This window comes from Macaca fascicularis, chromosome 3, assembly GCF_037993035.2.
Source record: "Macaca fascicularis isolate 582-1 chromosome 3, T2T-MFA8v1.1".
Classification (NCBI taxonomy): Eukaryota; Metazoa; Chordata; class Mammalia; order Primates; family Cercopithecidae; genus Macaca; species Macaca fascicularis.
In genome coordinates this window covers 21,130,650-21,151,930 of record NC_088377.1, presented here as the reverse complement: position 1 = coordinate 21,151,930, position 21,281 = coordinate 21,130,650, and the positions used below count along the sequence as shown (strand labels likewise).

Here is a 21,281-nt window from a genome sequence, read left to right as displayed (position 1 = left end):
GGAACTTTTCCCTTTGTCTCTCATTTGGGTCAAACTTGAGGGCCAAAATATGGAAGCAAAATATTTTAGATCAAGTAAAGACTGTAAATGAGGTCTAGGAAATATTTTGCCAGCACTGGGAGACACAAGTTGGCCCTAACTTCCTACTCAGACTTGCAATTAAGACACAACAGGTGTGGGTACTCAACATGAGAAGATTTCTCACTGGGTACCCACAGTTCTTACTGTAGGTCAGTAAATGGTCAATATTGTTACCATAGAATCATTCACACCAGCACAATGGTGCTCCTCCAAGAATGTATTTATTTACATGAAAACACCATTTTATACAAATTGAAGACACATCTTAAAGAAGGGTTTGTCCAGGCATGCCTTCCTCCTTCCCTTATATTGCCACTTCCATTTTCATCTTCTGTTGTATCATAAATAAAACTTCAGACTGGTTAAAGAAAATTGAATCTGCCTCTTCTCTCCCCGCCCAGAATTACTTTGACTGTTTAATGTCTGGAGTCATCCTTCAAAGAAAAGTCTTGCCCAGGGTTATTTTATTTAATTTATTTATGTAATACAGTGTAGAAAGCGATCATGTCATAAGCAATGATTCTGTACAATCATCCTGCAGAAATATTTTTTGGAGAATTCTTGGTAATTTAAGACCAGCAGAGCACCCCTCCCCACCCGCCCCGTAAAAGTGCTTACAATGAACAGGGATTCTTTTCTTTATCAAAGACCCAAAGATACGTGGACAAAAAAAAAAGCTCGAAGTCTCAATGCCTAATGTGTGCACATAAAACAGGCACAAAGAAACAAACGTGTATCCTCTTAATTCCTATATCACAAATATAGCAGAAGCAGCAATCTGTACAGTAAAATGCAATCGTGGAAAAAAAATCTCTCTAAAGCATCTGAAATACTTAAAAATGTTTAACTTTAAAATGCATAGTGATCAGGAAAGGAATACTTAGGCAAGAGAAGCAGCTAAACTCCCACGTTCACATGAAGCATCCCCCATCGATTCTTAAAGCATATGTAAAGTAGGACTTAATTGGGTCACAAACCACAAGAATAATATACAACTGGCTAAGGGGCTATGTGATAAATAATCAGGAGAGAATCTATTCATGCACTAGTTTGATACAGCTAAATTCTTTACAGTACACAAAACCCATTAATAATGTAGTGTAGAGACCAAAATGTAAAGAGAGAGAGAATACATTACTGATTTGTGGATTAATTCAAGTTCAGGCATCTACTTGTGTTACAGCACAGCTGTCAAAAGGCGATAATGAGTAAATCATAAAACAGAGGGGTTTGTTTCTTCCGACAGTATTCTATAAATGGACACCGATGGGTAGTGAAGCAATGGTTTTGCTGTCCAACTTCAGAGGCTGCTGTGGCGGGGGTCTAGTTCTGCATCTGCTCAAAGAACTTGTAGGTTGGATTTTCATAGCCGTTCTGCTGCATCTTGGACAGGTGGCGCTCCTCTGGGGTGACAGCGGCGTCAACCTGAAAAACAAGGAAGAGGAGAGCTGAGTAAAAAATAAAAATCAATCCTTTAAGGGTGAACATGGAGAAGCGGTAAAAAGATAAGGAGTACAGTACTCTTCGTTGCAGAACACCCATGATTTTCTCCCCCACTTTGACATCTTGGAGAAGAACACCTTTGCCCACCAGTTATACAGATGCTGTGCTCCATCTAGCCACCAGGTGGCGGTGGAAACCTTGGTGCGCTTATGAGGTGTCCAGTGGTGGTTTCTGGTTCCCCAGCTCCACAGTAAGTGGATAAACCCAGTGCAACGGTATTTTTTCTTCCGCTGTTGGCTCAATAAAGGACAAATGGTGTCAATGAAAGCCTGTTTTACTTGGAAGTGTTTTGGTAAGATAGATAAAACCACAAGAGTATCATGGAGGGAGATTCAGCAAAGTATACTGTATCTTGGGTGACACTCAAATCTGTGTAGAAAAATACTCGATTTCCTAGACCGCTGAATATCTTCCCATGCTGATTTTAGTCTAGCCCGTTTCTATCAAATTTTATGTTTGTTAAAATGTTAAAGAGAGGTTTGAGAATCACTTAATTAAAACAATAACATACATATGCCAAAGGGGGCTATTATTTGGCACAAGAAAAAAGAGCAAGGACAACCCCATTCTAGATTATGTAATTTTTAAAAAACTGAGAATTAAGATACTATAGAATTATGTTCAGCTAAAAGTTTAAAATCAGACCCTCTCTGTTAATATGTTGCTTTACCTCTAACTAAGGTGAGGCCAGTAACTGAAGACGTTTTCCTTCCCGTGTCACTGTTAGAGCTGTGTGGGGAATTTACTCTCTGCAGGTTGGGCAGGGTACTTACCACTACAACTCTGCAGGTTGGGCAGTGGCTGTTCTTGTTTTACTATATTTGTTATACCTCTCCCTGTTCACAGAAGACAGGAGGTCCTTAACTCTGCTGAATGAGTAAAGGCTTACTTTTTTGTCTGTTAAAATTCCTTTTTTGTAAAACCATGGTAAGATGGAAGAGAATAAATACAAAATCATCACAATGAAAAGGCATGTTTTCCAGAGAAAAATTTGGATGTACCATACAGAAGACAGTCCTTCAAAGGGATATTCCCTAGAATGGGCTGCTCATTCACCTCTGGGAGAATACTTCAGGCCCATTCCCCCTTGCTGAGTGTTGCTAAGTGACATTCCCCCACTTATGCAGTTTTTCCCCCTACACACCCTGTCTGGCACAGATCTGAGCCTACACAGCAATGCCCCTGAAGCCAAAGAAGAAAAAGTACCAGTGAGGACGTGGTGTCAGCAGTAAGACATGAGGTCTTGAGATGGAGCTAGATATGTCATGACTAGACCACACTGGCTGATAATAATTCAGACTAAAGGATCTGTCAATATGGCTAGGTGCGGTGGCTCATGCCTGTAATCCCAGCACTTTGGGAGGCTGAGGTCAGTGCATCACTTGAGGTCAGGAGTTCGAGACCAGCCTGCCCAACATGGTGAAACCTTGTCTCTACTAAAAATACAAAAATTAGCCAGGCGTGGTGGTGCACACCCGTAATCCCAGCTGCTCCAGAAGCGGAGTCAGGAGAATGGCTTGAACTTGGGGGGCTGAGTTTGCAGTGAGCCAAGATTGTGCCACTGCACTTCAGCCTGGACGACAGAGTGAGACTCCATCTTAAAAAAAAAAAAAAAAAAAAAAAAAGGCCAGGGGTGGTGGCTCACAATCCCAGCACTTTTGGGAGGCCAAGGTGGGCGGATCACAAGGTCAGGAGTTCAAGACCAACCTGGCCAACATAGTGAAATCCTATCTCTACTAAAAATATATATAAAAAAATTAGCTGGGCATGGTGGCACATGCCTGTAGTCCCAACTCCTCTAGAGGCTGAGGCAGGAGAATTTTTTGAACCTGGGAGGCAGAGGTTGCAGTGAGCTGAGATCGCACCACTGCACTCCAGCCTGGGCAACAGAGGGAGACTCTGTTTCAAAAAATCTGTCAGTATAATCAGGTCCCCCGTGGTCCCTTTGTACAGCCCCCCTTCATGAAGTGATTGACTCTTTTCAGTCTGGGAAGGAGGTGGAATGACTAGCAGTGGCTCATCCCAAGGCAGCTGGAAAAGGTAGATATACAGCTCCCTCGTCCCTTGGGACAGTGTTCCCTCCATCATGTGCCCTGATTCTTTTTTTTTTTTTTTTTTTTGAGTTGGAGTCCTGCTTTTGTCACCCAGGCTGGAGTGTAATGGTGCAATCTCGGCTCGCTGCAACCTCTGCCTCTGAGGTTCAAGTGATTCTCCTGCCTCAGCCTCCCGAGTAGCTGGGATTACAGGCACCTGCCACTACGCCTGGCTAATTTTTGTATTTTTAGTAGAGACGGGGTTTCACCATGTTGGCCAAGCTGGTCTTGAACTGACCTCAGGTGATCTGCCTACCTCGGCCTCCTAAAGGGCTAGGATTACAGGCGTGAGTCACCACGGCCACGTGCCCTGATTTTCAAGTTCCCATTTATGGAGAGACTGTGTGCCACTGTGAATCCCTCTAATCTACCATCCTATGGCTCAGAGCTGCCTGAGTTCCCCTGCAGCCAAACTCTCATGTTACTCCAAAGACAGACCTAGGCATCTCCCCTTAGCACATTCCCACCAACAAGCTCTAACCAAGGCCAGTCCTCAGAGGACACTACTCGAATGGATGCTCAGCTTCCCTGTCCCTCTGGGAGCAAATCACAGATGTTTTCCTCATCCTCTCCTCTTTCCTTTGATCTGCACTGTTGTCAACAAATGAGGTCACCTGGCTTTTAACTGTAACTGTGTAATTAGCCTCCAACTTGTAAGTTAAAACACCATGGTTAAAGATTAGCACCAATCATGAGAGATTTCATTCACCCTGTAAATCTGCGTGCCAGGAGACAGCCTACCTGCAGCAGTATGCCATTCGAACTTGGGCATCATTTCTGCTCCCCGCCACCTCGTAACTGACATCTCAAAGAATGCCCAGGTTAAAAAAAATGATCTTGCTTAGGAGATCAAGCACAAAGCTGCTACGTTTCTGACTGTAGAAGAAAGCCCCCATGCTGCTTCATTGTTGGAATATTACGCTTTCATCTCTTCCAGGAGGCACATCCACCACCACACTCGCTGTCAACAATCATTTGCATGCGTCAGGGGCAGGGGAACACCTGGCAATTTGATAGGTTTATCTCCCCTTCAAACTCCAAAGCCAAATAGTTGAGTCCCTGGCTAGAGAGGCGAGGCTCCAAGGCTGGCGCACCATCCAGGCCTGTCTTTTCTTGGCTTCTGTTTCGCTACTTGCTAACCCTATTACCTTTTGCCACTGAGAGGACAGTTACATTGTGCCATTCCTGCCATACCTCAGAGGGCTCAGGAGCTACAGGAGAAGGGATTATCTTGACAAAAGGGCATCCAAGGAGTATGGATTGGATCTTTAATCTCTAAGCCCTTGAAAGCTAGATGTGAAAAACTGAGTACTCATATCTATGGATAGTTACGGCTAAAGGAAGAGCAGCAGGTAAGGGTAGCCTTCCTCTCCAGCAGGCTCACCAATCTCTTCCTCATTGCTAAGCTACAGCAGTGGCAAGGCCACCAGGTGAAGGCCAGCCCCACCATGCCCCTGTGCAGACAGGGCCTCTGCATGGACGCAGTATTATTTCTCTTAAAGCAGAGCCAGGGGAGGTTTGAGCCCGTGGTGCTTGTTCTGGAAGGAATAAGACAATGAAGTTGGCCAGGCGCGGTGGCTCACGCCTGTAATCCCAGCACTTTGGGAGGCCGAGAGGGGCAGATCACGAGGTCAGGAGATCGAGACCATTCTGGCTAACACGGTGAAACCCTGTCTCTACTAAAAAAAAAAACAAAAAAACCCAAAAAAGTAGCCGGGCGTGGTGGCAGCACCTGTAGTCCCAGCTACTTGGGAGGCTGAGGCAGGAGAATAGTGTGAACCTGGGAGACGGAGCTTGCAGTGAGCTGAGATCCAGCCACTGTACTCCAGCCTGGGCGACAGAGCAAGACTCTGTCTCAAAAAAAAAAAAAAAAAAAAAAGACAAGTCAGGGACAGAATTTCCATTTTTCCAACCAGGTAGGAACATCTGTCACTTTCTGGGATGAAGACACACATACCTACAACCACTGAATAGTCCTTCTCTTCCCAGACTGCCTGGAACACACAGCAGCAGGAACTGATCTGAAGTCTTCATTTGGTTCTCAGTACGCTGCACCTTCCTGAGACCTGGGTCCCTGTACTGCATGGCGGCACGGCTTCAGCTGGCTGCTGCCTATGACACACGCTGAAAAGAGCTGAGCCCAAACAGCCTGACCCCGCCTTGCCCCAAAATAGCTTTGAGGAGAACTTTTGACACTCTTTGGCTTACCTCCATACCCCCTTACCCTTTTCTCTCTTTCTCCCTGAACCTGATTCATTGGAACCATTTAGTCCTTCACTGTATCCAGAGTAATTTAGAGCTCAGCTATCCGCCTGCAGGGACAACATTCTATTTGGGTGTCCTTAGTTTCCAGGTCTCCTCCTATTGTCCCTTTACATGGAGGTGTGTGAGCTAGGAGAAGAGGCAGGAAACACAACGTTTACATTTTATTATGTACAGTAACCAGCAGGATGCGGATTGATAGATGTCCTTTTATACAACGGACTGAGTCAAGCCAAATGACAGAATCCTGTCATTGAGATGGACCAGACAAGTAAAGGAGGGTAAGGGAACTAAGACGTACAACACAACAATAGTGTGACACATCAAAGGAGCCACAAATATGAGGAAAAAAAAAATAAAAGCAAAGAAAACAGCCAGGAAGTTTTCAAGCTAGTGACTTATCCCTCCTAGTAACCTCCCAGTAATTGCTTGCTACTTAGTTGTGTAGATGCTTGTTTTCCTAATTTTGATGCCATCTCTTTATAGTTATATATAAAACTAGAAAGCAGTTGACTGTGTTTATTGCCAACATCAAGCAATTCTTCAGGCAGGTTCAGGAACTCCTTTGCTATCCCTTCATAATCTTTTTTTTTTGACAGAATCTTGCTCTGTCACCCAGGCTGAAGTACAGTGGTGTGATCTTGGCTCACTGCAGCTTCCGTCTCCGGGGTTCAAGCAACTCTCCTGCCTCAGCCTCCTGAGTAGCTGTGACTACAGGTGCGCGCCACCATGCCTGGTTAATTTTTTGTATTTTTATTAGAGACAGGGTCTCACCATGTTGGCCAGGCTGGTCTCGAACTCCTGGCCTCAAGTGATCCACCTGTCTTGGCCTCCCAAAATGCTGGGATTACAGGTGTGAGCCACTGTGCCCGGCCTGTAATCATTTTTGATGCTTTCCTTTGATCTTCCAATTTCTCTTCCTGCTGCTCTGTAAGCAGGAAGCCACTCCTAGGTTCTGCACCCACCCTCACTTCTCCTTATCGTGGCTTTCCGTTCAACCTGACCACTCTCTCCAACTACTCTACAATGCCGACGTCAGTATATCTGTACCCTTGTGGGTCAGTTTCTGGCTGGGAAGAAAGGACCTCTAAGGACATCTTTTTATGAAGTCACTAGTGTGACAGCACATTTCTCAGAAGAAGTCATATGCCATACCTCCATAAAAGCCAAATAAGGAACTCTCTTCTTATTTAGGTCATTAATGAGATGACCAGGAGGTGGGACGGGGAGACTCCTGGTGTTCCAGTGATCAGATCTGTGACAGGAAAACTTTTTCACATCCTATAATAAAGAGAAGCTGTGCCCCCAACTTTTCCTTATTAAAGGTGACATCTCTGGGGAGAGTAGCAGAAAGAGCTACAATACGTGTTTTTAAATATCCAGTGTCTATGTACGTGAATGTAGAAAAGTACCGCTTGCACTAAACAGATCCTGGGATCAGTGGGCTTTGCAGGAATGTCCTAAAACAGGAGCAAGGGTGGGTGATTCAGCTAGTGCTGAGATTTCCAGCCACCACAGGGGTATTCTGACATGGAGGGCGCATTTGGGGAGTGGTAATAATAAAGGGCTATTGCTTCACTGCTTGAAGCACCAATAAGGCACAGTTACCTCCTTGGGAAAGCACGGCCAGCGGCTCACAGAGTGACTCTCTGGCCTTATGGCTAAGTAAATCAGTAACTCAATATGTACTGCTTATTATTATTATTTTTTAAGAAAACAAAAGTAGCAAGTGTTCATTTCCAAATGCTAACAACTCTACCAATAAAAATACAGTCATGGGCCATATACTGACATTTTAGTCCATGACAGACCAAACATGATGGTGGTCCCATAAGATTCTAATACTGTATTTTTTTACTGTACCTTTTCTATGTTTAGATACACAAATACCTGCCAGTGTGTTGCAACTGTCTATAGTATTCAGTGCAGCAACACGCTGCACAGGTGTGGAGCCTAGAGGCAATAGCTTGTAGGTGTGTAGCCCAGGTGCGTAGCAGGCTACCATCTAGATTTATGTACGTGTACTTTATGATGTTTGCACAGCGATGAAACCGCCCATGACACATTTCTCAGAATGTTATCTCCAGTGTGAAGTGGTATGTGACTGTTCTAGGCTTGTTTCATTTATACATTTGTTCTCAGGTTTTTTTCCTAGGGTTCCTATCTCTGTGATCTTCTGCAGGCATTTTTCACTCTAAAAACGAGCAGTTTCCTGGAAACCAATGCTTTCATCATGACTTCTTCATGCACCGATGGTATGTAAGTACAGTGGTATTCTGTTCTGACTGACTGAGGTGAGTCCAACTGGAAATATTCATGTACTCATTTTTGTTCTTACTGAAGTAGGGTTACTGATTAATGAAGGTTAGCCAGAGCCGGAAATAAAGGTATTTCCATGTACTTGAGTGTGAGAGAGCCTGTTAAAGTAGGAAGAGGATGTTTCAGAAGCATCACTTCCGTTCCGTGCAGACGCTGGGATGCTGAGAAAAATGGTGCTCTGAAAGCCCACAGTGCTCTCCCAGCTGAGAACATGCATAGGCTGGGTTGCAACTCCCTGTGTTCAAGTCCTACCATCCCAGCTAGACTACACCTTTTTTGAGGACAGAAAAGGGGAACGTGGTCTATTTCAACACTGCTGTACAGACACACCACAGCACTGGACAGAGGGCTGCTTTCAGGAAGGATAGCCACAAAGGTCTTGAGAGGAAGAAGGAGATGAGAGGACATAAAACACAAATGAGGTGGGGCCCTTCATTTAGAAAGGTTTCCAGTTGCTCTCAAGTAGACAGCAAAATGAGTATCTAGAGAAGAGCTGAACAGCCATCTTTCCCGACTTTGCTCCTGCAAGGATACCTTCTGGCTTAAAAATTAATTTCAGAATCTGGGTCAAAATGTCAACTTCTCCTCTGACATTTTAAGTCCAATGAGACACTGCTTGGTAACTGACTAAATAAAAAAAACCATTTTAATTCAGGCAGCTGGAAGAGCACTTAAAGGGCAATTGGTCATCTCGGAGGCAACTAAGGCTTGTGCATAGAACTGAAAGGAAGGAGTGTTACAATGATGTGTCAGTGATTCTCAAATCTTACTGCACGTCTCATTCATCTGGGGAAATTTTCAACACTCAGATTCTCAGGCTCCTATTTGGGAATTCTGTTTCCCTAGGTCTGAGGTAGGACCTGGTAAGTCTCATGCACAGCCAGGGGAAAGAGCTCCTGGTGGAGGCCTTGCTTTTATGCTCAGCATCCCTGGGGCCTGTTACGGGCTAAAATGTGTCCCCCTAAAATTCACATGTTGAAGTCCTAACCTGCCAGTACTTCTACCTGTGACTGTATTTGGAGATAGGGTCAAAGAGGTAATTAGAGTTAAACAAGGTCATCGGGGGGATCCTAATCCAATATGACTGGTGTCCTTATAGAGAGAGGTTAGGACACAGCAGAACAGAGTGAAGGCCATGTGAAGACACAGGGAGAAGACAGCCGTCTGCAAACCAAGGAGAGAGGCCTGGGGAGGAACCAACCTGGCTGATACCTAGATCTTACACTCCAGAAATGTGAGAAGGTAAATTTCTGTTGCTTAATCCACCCAATCTGTGTTACTCTGTTACGGAAGCCCTAGGAAGCCAAGTCTTTGGCCTTTGGCATCAAAGACAGGCAACTTCAATGGATAGACCGGCAGCAAAGATAGAACTATATTAAATAAATTAAAAAGGGCTCTTGAAGGCCGGGCACAGTGGCTCATGCCTATAATCCCAGCACTTTGGGAGGCTGAGGAGGGTGGATCACTTGAGGCCAGGAATTCGAGACCAGCCTGGCCAACATGGCAAAACCCTGTCTCTACTAAAAATACAAAGATTAGCCAGGCATAGTGGTGTGCTCCTGTAATCCCAGTTACTCAGGAGGCTGAGGTAGGAGAATTGCTTGAACCTGGGAGGTAGAGGTTGCAGTGAGTGGAGATGATGCCACTGCACTCCAGCCTGGGTAACAGAGCGAGACTCCCATCTCAAAAAACAAAGAAACGACAACAAAAAAGAAATCAACAACAAAACAATAAAACAAAACAAAACAACAGCAAAAAAGAGCTCTTGAATTATTCAAGTATGAGGACATCTTTATTTGCTCAAATATGGAATTAAAACTTTTAAAAAAATTAATTAGAGCAGAAATGAAAGAAACTGATACTAATGAGAACATATCTTACACTGTTTTGAGGGACACAAGCTTAGATACCATTCCAAAAGGTGCAATGACCGAACGTGACAATGGGGTCACTGCTTTTATGTGCTCACACTCTGGTCTATGAGCCAATCCGTTCCTTTCCACCCTGCTACCTGTTCTCCTCTTGGTTTCCGTCCTCACACTGCTCATCCACGTCAGTATGAATGGGGAAATAAGGCTCAAACCTAACTTCCATCAGCAGCTTCTGTTGTAGTCTGCAGAGGTTTTAAGTGCTGAGCAAAATGAAATTCTGGCTTCACCACAAATTTCATTTATTTAAACTCTGTCCTCTTCTAATCAAGAATGGTTTAGAGCACAGTTCCTTGGGGACAGTGGAATCTTTAGCTCCCTAGCAACATCTGGACTTTTCTCTGATGGAAAAAGCAATGGGGGCTGGACGTGGTGACTCACACCTGTAATCCCAGCACTTTGGGAGGCCAAGGTGGGTGGATCACCTCAGGTCAGGAGTTCAAGACCAGCCTGACCAATATGGTGAAAACCTGTCTCTACTAAAAACGTAAAAATTAGCCAGGCATGGTGGAGTGTGCCCATAGTCCCAGCTACTCAGGAAGCTGAGACAAGAGAATGGCTTGAACCCATGAGGCAGAGGTGGCAGTGAGCCAAGATCCAGCCTGGGCAATAGAGTGAGACTCTGTCTCAAAAAAAAAAGCAGTGGGGAATATGAGGGGAAATATGGACTCTGAGCTTGACCCTGCGTAATTTGAACACTTCTGCCTTGGCCTCAGTTCCCTCATCTACAAGATGAGAAGATGAATTTGACTGATCACCATCAATATATCTTTCAGCCCTAAAAATTCCATAACTCTTAAAATATCACAACAAAATGTCACACAAATTTTTCAGTTTCCCTGTGCATATAAAAGCTATGTTTATACTATATTTTCTGCAAGACAGTTTCCTAAAAAGTTGCATATACCGTGAGATTTTAACACTTTTTCCCCCATCCAAATGGCATTTTAAATGCATAAAAATAACTTATTTGTAAATTTTCTTTCTCTCTCTCTTGTTTTTGTATAGCACCTTGAAACTAAGATATTTCAGGTGGAAGTGCAGGGTAATGGGTTGAAGAACTCTCAAATAACAAGCATTTATGTTTTGGTGGGCCATTTGGTATAGTGTGATTTCCTGAGAAACTTTAAAGGGTAAAAGTCTGCACTGAAAAATCACATTATTTACTATGACCTGGTTGTATTCAGAGGCCAGACTATTTAAGACATAAGAAATCCAGGAATAAATATGTTTAGTTTTTTTTGGAAAAAGCAACTTCCTACTTCTGTTTTTATTTTTAACTTCTCACACTGATTTTTGTTGTCTTTGAAAAAAAAGTCTAAGAGTAATCATACTTTTTAAAAGTCATGCATTATCATTTGTGTTATTTTGATAACTTCAAAACAAATTATAAGTTGAGATAACAACACGCAATCTCAATACCTTGATCAGAATATTCACGATAAGTTGCAATGAACAAAATGCAAAACAAGAAAGAACAGCTGTAACCCAAGCACCATGGAAGCACATTGATTCATTTTTTGAAAGAGATACTTAGCTAGTTCTTAGCAAAAAGCTAAGCCTAATTCTCTCATAGTCTTCTTTAATTCCCACTTGCAAACATGCAGTCAAGTTTACCCACCTCCACCACACCATGATGAATGGACGTGTACTGTTTCTTCTTCAGCATCACCAAGGTGATGACGATCACTGTTGCTATGACAACACCGCCCACCATGAGACCAATGATTGCACCTTTGTTTGAACCCACATCTTCGGCAAAGAACACCTTGAAAACAAATTAAGAAAAATAATTTTAATTTGTAAATGCAATATAATTTACAATTTATAAATGCAATTAGAAGAATTTCATTTCTTAAATGCAGGGGACATTTGGATGAGGTTATATGAAAAGTTTCAGTATATTCTCTGGCCAACTGTTTGGTCACGTATTTGATGATTACTTAAAAAAAGAAAAGAAATCACATATTCTCCTTACTAAGAATGACAATCATAGTTTACAGAACGATGTACAACATGTGGCTTCCCCAGTCTGAGGAAGTCTACTTTCCCCTCACATGTCAAAACCAAAGTCTGCAGCGACCTGAAACTCTGACAGGTGGAACATTTGGTGAGTGGTGGGAAGATGGCGCTTGTATCTATCAAAAGCTGGAAAGGCACGGATCATACTAATGAAAGGAGGTCAGCATTTTCCCAGTCACAGCAGGTTTGAAACTCTGAGCCCTGATGTCTGACTCTAAGTGACTGAGACTTGGGTGTTTTTCAACCCTGTAGATGTCCTAATTTCCTTGGAGGGACACTTTTAATGCACAGGAATAGGTATTCTGAAATCAAGGAGTTAAACAATAGAAAAAAAGGTATCTTGTTACTTACAGTAATTCAGCAGAATTCTAATTAACCTTTAGCAGTGTAATGCTTTTTAAAGCATAATGTTATTTCAAAGGGAAGTATAGGCAACAAGAATTTTAAGTCACTCATAACTCATGCTTTCTTACTATTGTCTCCAGAAACCAAAATCTGAAATGTTGCTTTATTTTTGCTCTTTATTTGGATTAAACATAAAAAGAATTTTGAGAACATTGTAAAGAAGAAATAAAATTTCATTTATTGCACTACATTGCTTCATACTGTTTATAAAAGCAAGTCATTATTTTTCAACTTTATCTACTTGAATGAAATGATAGAAGCACACCACAACGTTTATCATCTTGTTATATAAGGAGTTGATCTTATGCCAGATGAAGTAAAACTATAGCTAAACATTATCATGTTTGCTCTGCAACTTAATGAAAATACAGGCATACCTAGCTTTATTGCACAGTAGTGTTTACAGATAGTATTTTTTTTTAAAAAGAAAACAAAACAAATTAAAGGTTTGTGGTAACCCTGTATCAAACAAGTCTATTGGTGCCATTTTTCCAACAGTGAACACAGGTTCACTTCATGTCTGCGTCACATTTTGGTAATTATTTAAATATTCAAACATTAAAAATTATTATATCTGTTTGGTGATCTGTGTGATCAGTGGCCTTTGATGTTACTATTTTAATTGTTTTGCAGTGTCATGAAACATGCCCATAAAGACAGCAAACTAAATCAATAAATGTTGTGTGTGTTCTGACTGCCCCCCAAACTGGCCACTCCGCCCCTCAACTCCCAGGCTCCCTATTCCTTGAGAGACCACAATATTGAAACGGGGCCAGTAAATAACCCTACAATGGTCTCCAATTGTTCAAGTGAAAGGAAGAGTCACACGTCTCTCACTTTAAAGCAAAAGCTAGAAATAATTAAGCTTAGTGAGCAAGGCATATTGAAAGCCAAGATTCTTGTGCCAGTTAGCCAAGTTGTGAATGCAAAGAAAAGCTCTTGAAGGAAATTAAAAGTGCTACTCCAGTGAGCACACAAATGATAAGAAAGCAAAACAGCTTTATTGCTGATGGGAGAAAAGTTTTAGTTGTCTGGATGGAAGATCGAACCAGCCGCAACATTCTCTTAGGCCAAAGCCTAATCAAGAACGAGGCCCCCAACTCTCTTCAATTCTGTGAAGGATGAGAGAGGTGAAGAAGCTGCAGAAGAAAAAAAAGTTGGGAGAGGTTGATTTCACGAGGTTTAAGGGAAGAAGCCGTCTCCATAACACAAAAGTGCAAGGTGAAGCACCAAGTACTGATGTAGAAGCTGCAGTAAGCTCTCCAGAAGATCTAGATAAAACTCCTGATGAAGGTGGCTACACTAAATAACAGATTTTCAGTGGAGATGAAACAGACTTATTTGGAAGAAGATGTCATCTAGGACTTTCATCATTAGAGAGAAGTCCTGCCTTCAAAGTGTCAAAGGACAAGCTGACTCTCTTGTTAGGGGATAATGCAGCTGGTGACTTTTAAGTTTTTGAAGCCAAGACTGATTTACTATTGTAAAAGTCCTAGGGTGCTTAAGAATTATTCTAAATCTACTCTGCCCATGCTCTATAAATGGAACAACAAAACTGGGATGACAGCACATCTCTTAACAGCATGGTTTACTGAATATTTTAAACCCGCTGTTGAGACCTACTGCTCAGAAAAGATTCATTTCAAAATATTACTGCTCACTGACAAAACACCTAGTCACCTAAGAGCTCTGAAGGACAGGTATAAGGAGATTACTGTTGTTTTCATGCCTGCTAACACCACATTCATTCTGCAGCCCATGGATCAACTTTCAAGTCTTATTATTTCAGCCTCTTATCACTTCAAAATATATTTCAAATATATTTTGTAGGGCTATTAAAACTGCCATAGATAGTGATTCCTCTAATGGATCTGGGCAAAGTAAACTGCAAACCTTCTGAAAAGGATTCACCATTCCAGATGCCATTAAGAACATCCGTGATTCATAGGAGGAGGTCAAAACATCAACAATAACAGGAGTTTGGAAGAAGATGATTCCAACTCTCATGGGTGATTTTGAGGGGTTCAAGACTTCAGTAAAGGATGTCACCGCAGATGTGGTGGAAATAACAAGAGAACTAGAATTAGAAGTGGAGCCTAAAGACATGACTGAACTAACTGCTACCACCTCATGATCAAACTTGAACGGATGAGGAGTTACTTCTTAGGGATGAGCAAAGAAAGTGGATTCTTGCAATGGAATCTACTCTTGGTGAAGATGCTGTGAACATTGTTGAAATGACAACAAAGGATTTAGGATATCACATAAACTCAGTTGATGAAGCAGTGGCTAGATCTGCAAAACTGACTCCAATTTTGAAAGCTGTTCTACTGTGGGCAAAATGCTATCAAACAGCATCACATGCTACAGAGAAATCTTTCATGGAAGGAAGAGTCAATCGACGCAGCAAACTTCATAAGAAATTGCCACAGCCACCACAAACCTCAGCAATCACCACCTGGATTAGCCAGTAGCAGTGAACATCAAGGCAAGAATCTCCGTGAGCAAAAAGATTAGGACTTGCTGAAGACTCAGATGATCATTAGCATTTTTTAGTAATAAAATATTCTACTAATAAAAGTAATTAAAGTAGGTACATGGCTTTTTTTTAGACATAATGCTATTGCACATGTAACAGACTATAGTATAGTGTAAATATAAATTTTTTTTTTTTCTTTTGAGATGGAGTCTCACTCTTGTTGCCCAGGCTGGAGTGCTAACTCGGCTCACTGCAACCTCTGCCTCCCGGGATGAAGAGATTCTCCTGCCTCAGCCTTCCGAGTAGCTGGAACTATAGGCATATGCTATGCCACCACATGTGGCTAATTTTTGTGTTTTTAGTAGAGAAGGCATTTCACCATGTTGGCCAGGATGGTCTCGATCTCCTGACCTTGTGATCCACCCGCCTTGGCCTCCCAAAGTGCTGGGATTACAGGCATGAGCCACCACGCCTGGCCAATAACTTTTATATGCACTGGGAAGCCAAAAAATTTGTGTGACATTTTATTGCAAAATGTGTTTTACTGTGGTGTTCTGAAATTTCCAAGGTATGCCTCTACCTCCCTAAAAAATTCTTTCAATATAGCCTCAAGGTAGTCAAATGACTGATTCTTCTAAGTTAAAACTAACATACTAGCAATCTGGAAGGCAATATAAAATACAGCAAATGAAGCAACTTCTAAAAGTGTTTTACTCATGGTTTATAACAAAATGAGAAATTGTTCATAATTATTCCCTTTACTAAACAAATATGCTAGCTCAATATTTTTATGAAAAGCAAATCATTAATTAGCTAATATACTAGTGTGAGGTAATCAGGAATAAATGCAAGTCTGGACATATTCCTGTGCCTTTAAGAAAATACTGTAATTCTGTGATATTCATTGCACTAATTATAGTACATTATCTTATCAACTAGTTCAGTAGAGGGAGCTGATTCTCCTAATTGCTGCCGCTGCCATTAGTCACTGTCACATTATAGGCGTTAGTGTAATTGTGGAGATGGGCTTATATGACACAAGCCCCAGTGAATGCAAATTTTCTGTACATTAATCTTCAGCTTTCTGCCCTACCAACTCTCAACTCTTCAGTGGTTTCCCAGTTTTTATTAACCTCTTCAGCAACAGCCTCATCAAGAGAAACCCTGATTTTATAATAATTGATACTAGATTATCTTGCCAATGAAAACCATGCTTCAAAAAGCTAAATGTCTTAGTGTAAAAAAAGAACGATGGGAGTTAAGAATGCAAATCCAAATCCCAAGTCAGTTTTTTATTTGCTACAATTATTTAAGAGTCAAGTGAGGCATAAATAATAATTTGAAGGTGTTTCTTTTCGAGATTAATACTAGGATTTATCAACTTTACTTATGAATACTGAAAAGACATTTTCTGCTTGAAAAAAGCTAACACACACACACACACACACAAACAAAAGAAGTGCCTGAGATAACTTCAAGTATAATTGCTATGGAAATTTTATTACCATTTTTCTGTCCACCACTGAATGTGATAAAATTGTCTTATTAATTTAACCCCTTACTGCACCTACTGATAAGATGGAACCCTAACAGAATCCACTATTTGATTTATCTGAATTTCTAAGCTTTTGGTAAAGGATTTTATGTAACTACTAGAGCTGACCACAAAAGAGATGTGGCTTTTGATTTACTCCAATTCTAACATTAGGGGGGAAAAGTGATTTCATCTGAAAAGGAAGCTGCTGTCTTCTTTGCATGAATAACACTATCAGGAACATCACGGGGTCCTGCTCACCCCATGATCTTATTCTTGCAAGAGAAGTTAAAGCATGGGAGGTAGGGGAGGGAATGAAAAGAAAAAGCTGGGGGAGAGATGAATGAGCAAAGGAAGACAGTTCCAGATGTGAACTTAAGCTATATAAAGTGTTCTAGAAAACCAAGCAGCGTATGCACGCGTTTGACTCTGATCCTTCAAGTAAACCTATTTTCCCAGAAAACACAGTGGAAATTAAAGTGGCTGCTATATTGAAATTAATTCTACTTTAAGTCCCGAGTCCTGCACGAACTTAGCTGCCCTGTAGTCTGAAAGAACTACACACAGAGCCTCTTAATTTTCTTTTTTTGAGACAGTCTCGCTCTGTTGCCCAGGCATGATCTCGGCTCTCTGCAACCTCCACCTCCGAGGTTTAAGCAATTCTCCTGCCTCAGCCTCCCGAGCAGCTGGGACTACAGGCACATGCCACCACACCCAGATAATTTTTTTTTTTTGTAGTTTTAGTAGAGACGGGGTTTCACCATGTCGGCCAGGCTGTTCTCCAATTCCTGCCCTTGTGATCCACCCGCCTCAGCCTCCCAAAGTGCTAGGATTACAGTCGTGAGCTACTGCGCCCAGCCTAGCCTATTTATTTTCTTCACGTTTTCATGGTAATCCTATAGGCAAGCATTGCATTTTTGTTTTTATCTTTTCCTTAATTTGATTTCTAGCACAGGATGTACCAGAGTTAATAGGTCATTTGGCAAGACAAACAGAGTAGTGGAAAGAGGTAAATTATTTTACGTACCAATTTTTGATGATGAACTTCATAACCTGAGTCATGTCGGAATTCTGCATCCATCTTCACTTCAGAGATCTCCTCTGTCTTGATATTTGTCAACCCAGAACCTGTATTATATCACAATGAAAGTATGCAGGACAACCAATTAGTTTTACTCATAAATAATAACATTGTAAGACAAAGCCTACCCCAAACTTCTTTCTAGGCCTGAAGTTAGAGGAAAATTGATGAATGACTTTCTTCAAGAAAAATGATACCCTATATTTAAATCCTTAATTACTATCTATTTTAAACAAAAAGAAATGAAAAGGTAAGGGAAACCTGAACGTAAGCCTTCTGCTGCCTTTAATTACATGCTATAATTTTTGAAAATGGGGGAAATGCAGAAGTTAAATGCTGGTTGAGAGGTTGGCAAGGATTTGTTCCTGGAATATGTTGGCTTGGCTTAGGGGCTCATTGTTTAGCCTATTATGTGTCTTTTTCCATGGGCACTCATTACTTCAGAAATAACAATAAAAGGCTTTAAAAATGAGCATTAATTACCTAGTGGAACAAAACTGCTACTTTGGGGCTTTGTTCCAACTACAAATAAATTATGTTCATGTATCTATGCAGTGAAGCGTTGTAAAAATTATATGATTTTAGTCAAGTGTTCTAGTTATAGACACAGATTGTAATTGGTTCGTCTGCTGAATAAAGAGCTACAGTACATAATTTTTAAAATGCTTCTTAGCGACTAACAGATTTTATAACCTACAAACTCTTCCTTCTCTATAAATTGCTATATGATTCTTAATACGAATTGTTCTGATGAATTTCATTATTCAAATAATAATTTGAAGCTTAAAACAAAACGCAAAGTCATTTAAAAACCAAAAACTAAGTACAAAATATAAATGTCAGTGTCCATGCTATAACATTTATTTATCAAACATCAGATTTTAGGATGAAAAGGGCTTTGAGGTCATCTCTTCTGCGGTGTTCCCACCCAGGGGCAGACTGTCAGTTCCTGTTTGAACACAGAGGAATGTATCAATTTCTCTCCAGTTTTTGATAGATTTGCCTGCCAAAATGGCCTTATTTACATGAAGCCAGAATCAGTTTCCCTGTAACTTCCATCCTTGAAGTCTGATTCAACACAGAGCAAGCCTAATTCTCCCTTCCACAGTAAAACCTTGAACAGGCATCACATCCCTAAAGAGAGGCATGCTCCTGCTGGTTCTTGTCTTACTTGGGCTACACATTCCCAATTCCTTTGGCTCCCAGGGGAATTTACTTCTTGCTCTTGGCCTAATCACTCTTTCAGTCTTGTCTATGAGATGCTGGGAAACTTGTCACACATCTTGCTGACACTGAAAAGCACAATGTCCACAGCATATGCTGTGCCAGTCTAACAGCACAGCCCATACAAGGAGAAGGTAAGGATAATCTGACAAAACCTAGGAAATCCACGCTGGTTGTGACATAGCCCCATTCCCTCATCCAAGTGTTCAAAAAGCTTCCACTTGATAACCTGTTTGAAGAGAGATCCATAATCAATGTCAATCTATACCTGGCTTGTAGACTGTGAAGTTACCTTCTCTCCTTTTTGCTATTCAGAACTTCATTTTCCTATCCCTACCTTCCCAGCTTTCCACAAAGACCACAGGCAATGGTTCTATTTCACCTTCAAGTTCTCTTAGCCTGCGATTGGTCTGAGTCATAAGAACTTGGACTTGGGTAGCCAGATGTCAGAGCAAGACTCCTTCTCAAAAAAACAAAAACCAAAAAACAATTTTTTTTTTTTAAAAAAAGAAAAAAAACATTGACTGGTAGTGTCACCTCTTCCTGGAGATTTCAATAGTAACATATAGGCTCTGCTGGCCCAATGGAGAAATTTGATAAAACTGAATGAGTCAAATGAGCACTTTCTAAGTTACGTTTTATGCTTGTAGATGAAAAGCAAATCTTTTAAAGTGAGAAGCACCATGAAAAAAGTCCCAAGGCAAATGACCAACCTCAGCTGGCTGCGGTTGCAATTAGAACTGAACTGACCCTCAGCCCGAGGCCTTACAAGTTGGCTGAGCAGAACAGGAATGTCAACTCCTGGCTCCTTGAGATTCCCTTACATGACACTGACAATAAGGAGGACATCAGAAGAACTGAAACTGTCTCTGACTCACTATAATTTAAATTCCCCTTAAAAGCCTACAGACAGAAATTCATAACATCAACGAGACCAGCTGTCAAGACGTCTCACGCTACTGTCTCTGCTGCCATTGTTAATCGCAGCATAAAGGCATGAAGATGCCACAAGGCAGACTCTGAGTCTTCACGAGTGACTGTGCTTGGAGGAGGCGGTCATGGCTTGAGCCTGTGGTGGAAGCGTGAGGGACAGCGTGGGTCTCCTTCTGGCTCTGCTGCTGACTGTATCTGAACCAGGCAGCAAAGGCTGACCTCTGTGTATTAATATCTTCAAAGAAGGTTCATTCCCTGTTCTTTGATTATTGCCTGGGGACATGATGAGGATAAAGAAGAAAATAAATACGGGAAAGTATGTGTTATTTAGGATTAAAATCTCTCTGGAATATACAGATTTGTCAATTCAATAACTTTCTTCCTCTTTTTGATTCACTGAAAGCGTTGGCTACTCTCAGTTGGGTGAGGCTGTTCATGGAGTAGACACCAGGCACGTATGTGCTTCTGCTGTGCTACGACATTATTCATAAAATAAAAATGTGTTTCTTCTTAATGCCTGTGAAACTGTAAAAAAAATAAGTGTCTATTTCAGTGTTAATGGGATTTTTAAGTAATATAAAAAAATAAAGGGCTTATGTGCAAAATTATGCATCTACATCTGTTGTGTTACTTTAGCCACTCATTGAGAATAAGTACATACAACCCACAAAAGAGAAGATATATTTCTGGCTCTGGAGAGAAACCAATTCTGGTATTTTCAGGAAATCATGTCTACTTCAGTAACTGATTGAAGTTTGGGTGCAGTTTAGTTAGAAGGTGACCCATCTGGACACCAAACAAGAAAGGAGAGATGTTCACACTGGTATCCAAGTCATCACCGGACCGTCTACATCTGTCTGGGCTTCTGTTTGTAAGGACAGGAGCTATATAATCTTCTCTGTTTTTTGTTTGTTTTAAAGAAAAAATAAAATAAAATAAAATTAAAAAAAAGCCAGATTTGGAAGGGCTCTCTTTGAGGTTTCAGAAGGAAAGCTCAGAAACAAAAAACCAATCACTTCACTCGGAATTTCGGAAATGAAAAGTAAGGAAAAGTCAAGGGGAATTTTTAAAAGTGTGGTTTCTAAGGTCACTTCAGGTTCTACTCTACAGTAAGCAGTAAGAGGCTTATTAACATGCAGAAAGGAGACAACGTCTGCTCAGCTCAGGCACAAGATGCGGAGAGGCAGAAGTCAAGCGGTTCCAATACCTGGTCGAGTGGTCAGTCCTCGGTCGGCAGCAGGGCGGGCATCAACAGGCTCAACTGGGCACAGGAAGCAAGAGACACAGAAAGCAAACAAGACAAATCGAGATGGTAAGTCGTGGCTCCCGAACATAGTCGAGCAGGGAAAAAAAGCATATGCAATAAACAAGTTACAAAAAAGGAGCAGCCAGGAAGGAACCACAGTGAGTTAATCCC

The 21,281-nt window shown here is 41.4% G+C and overlaps 1 protein-coding gene across 6 annotated transcripts in view; it reads right to left on the bottom strand.

Moving 5' to 3' along the window:
• Positions 1-283: 283 nt before the first annotated feature.
• Positions 284-21,281, bottom strand: part of APP (amyloid beta precursor protein) — a 287,131-nt gene continuing 266,133 nt past the window's right edge. For 3 of the 6 annotated variants that reach the window (XM_005548883.4, XM_005548885.4, XM_005548887.4), the window contains 4 exons: positions 21,072-21,125; positions 17,654-17,754; positions 11,808-11,954; positions 284-1,506 (listed from right to left, as the gene is read on the bottom strand). In XM_005548883.4, the coding sequence (XP_005548940.2) occupies positions 1,405-1,506; positions 11,808-11,954; positions 17,654-17,754; positions 21,072-21,125 (404 nt within the window). In that variant the 3' untranslated portion in view covers positions 284-1,404. The remainder of the gene's footprint in view (positions 1,507-11,807; positions 11,955-17,653; positions 17,755-21,071; positions 21,126-21,281) is intronic. The other 3 variants (XM_005548884.4, XM_005548886.4, XM_005548888.4) reach the window with 1 other exon arrangement.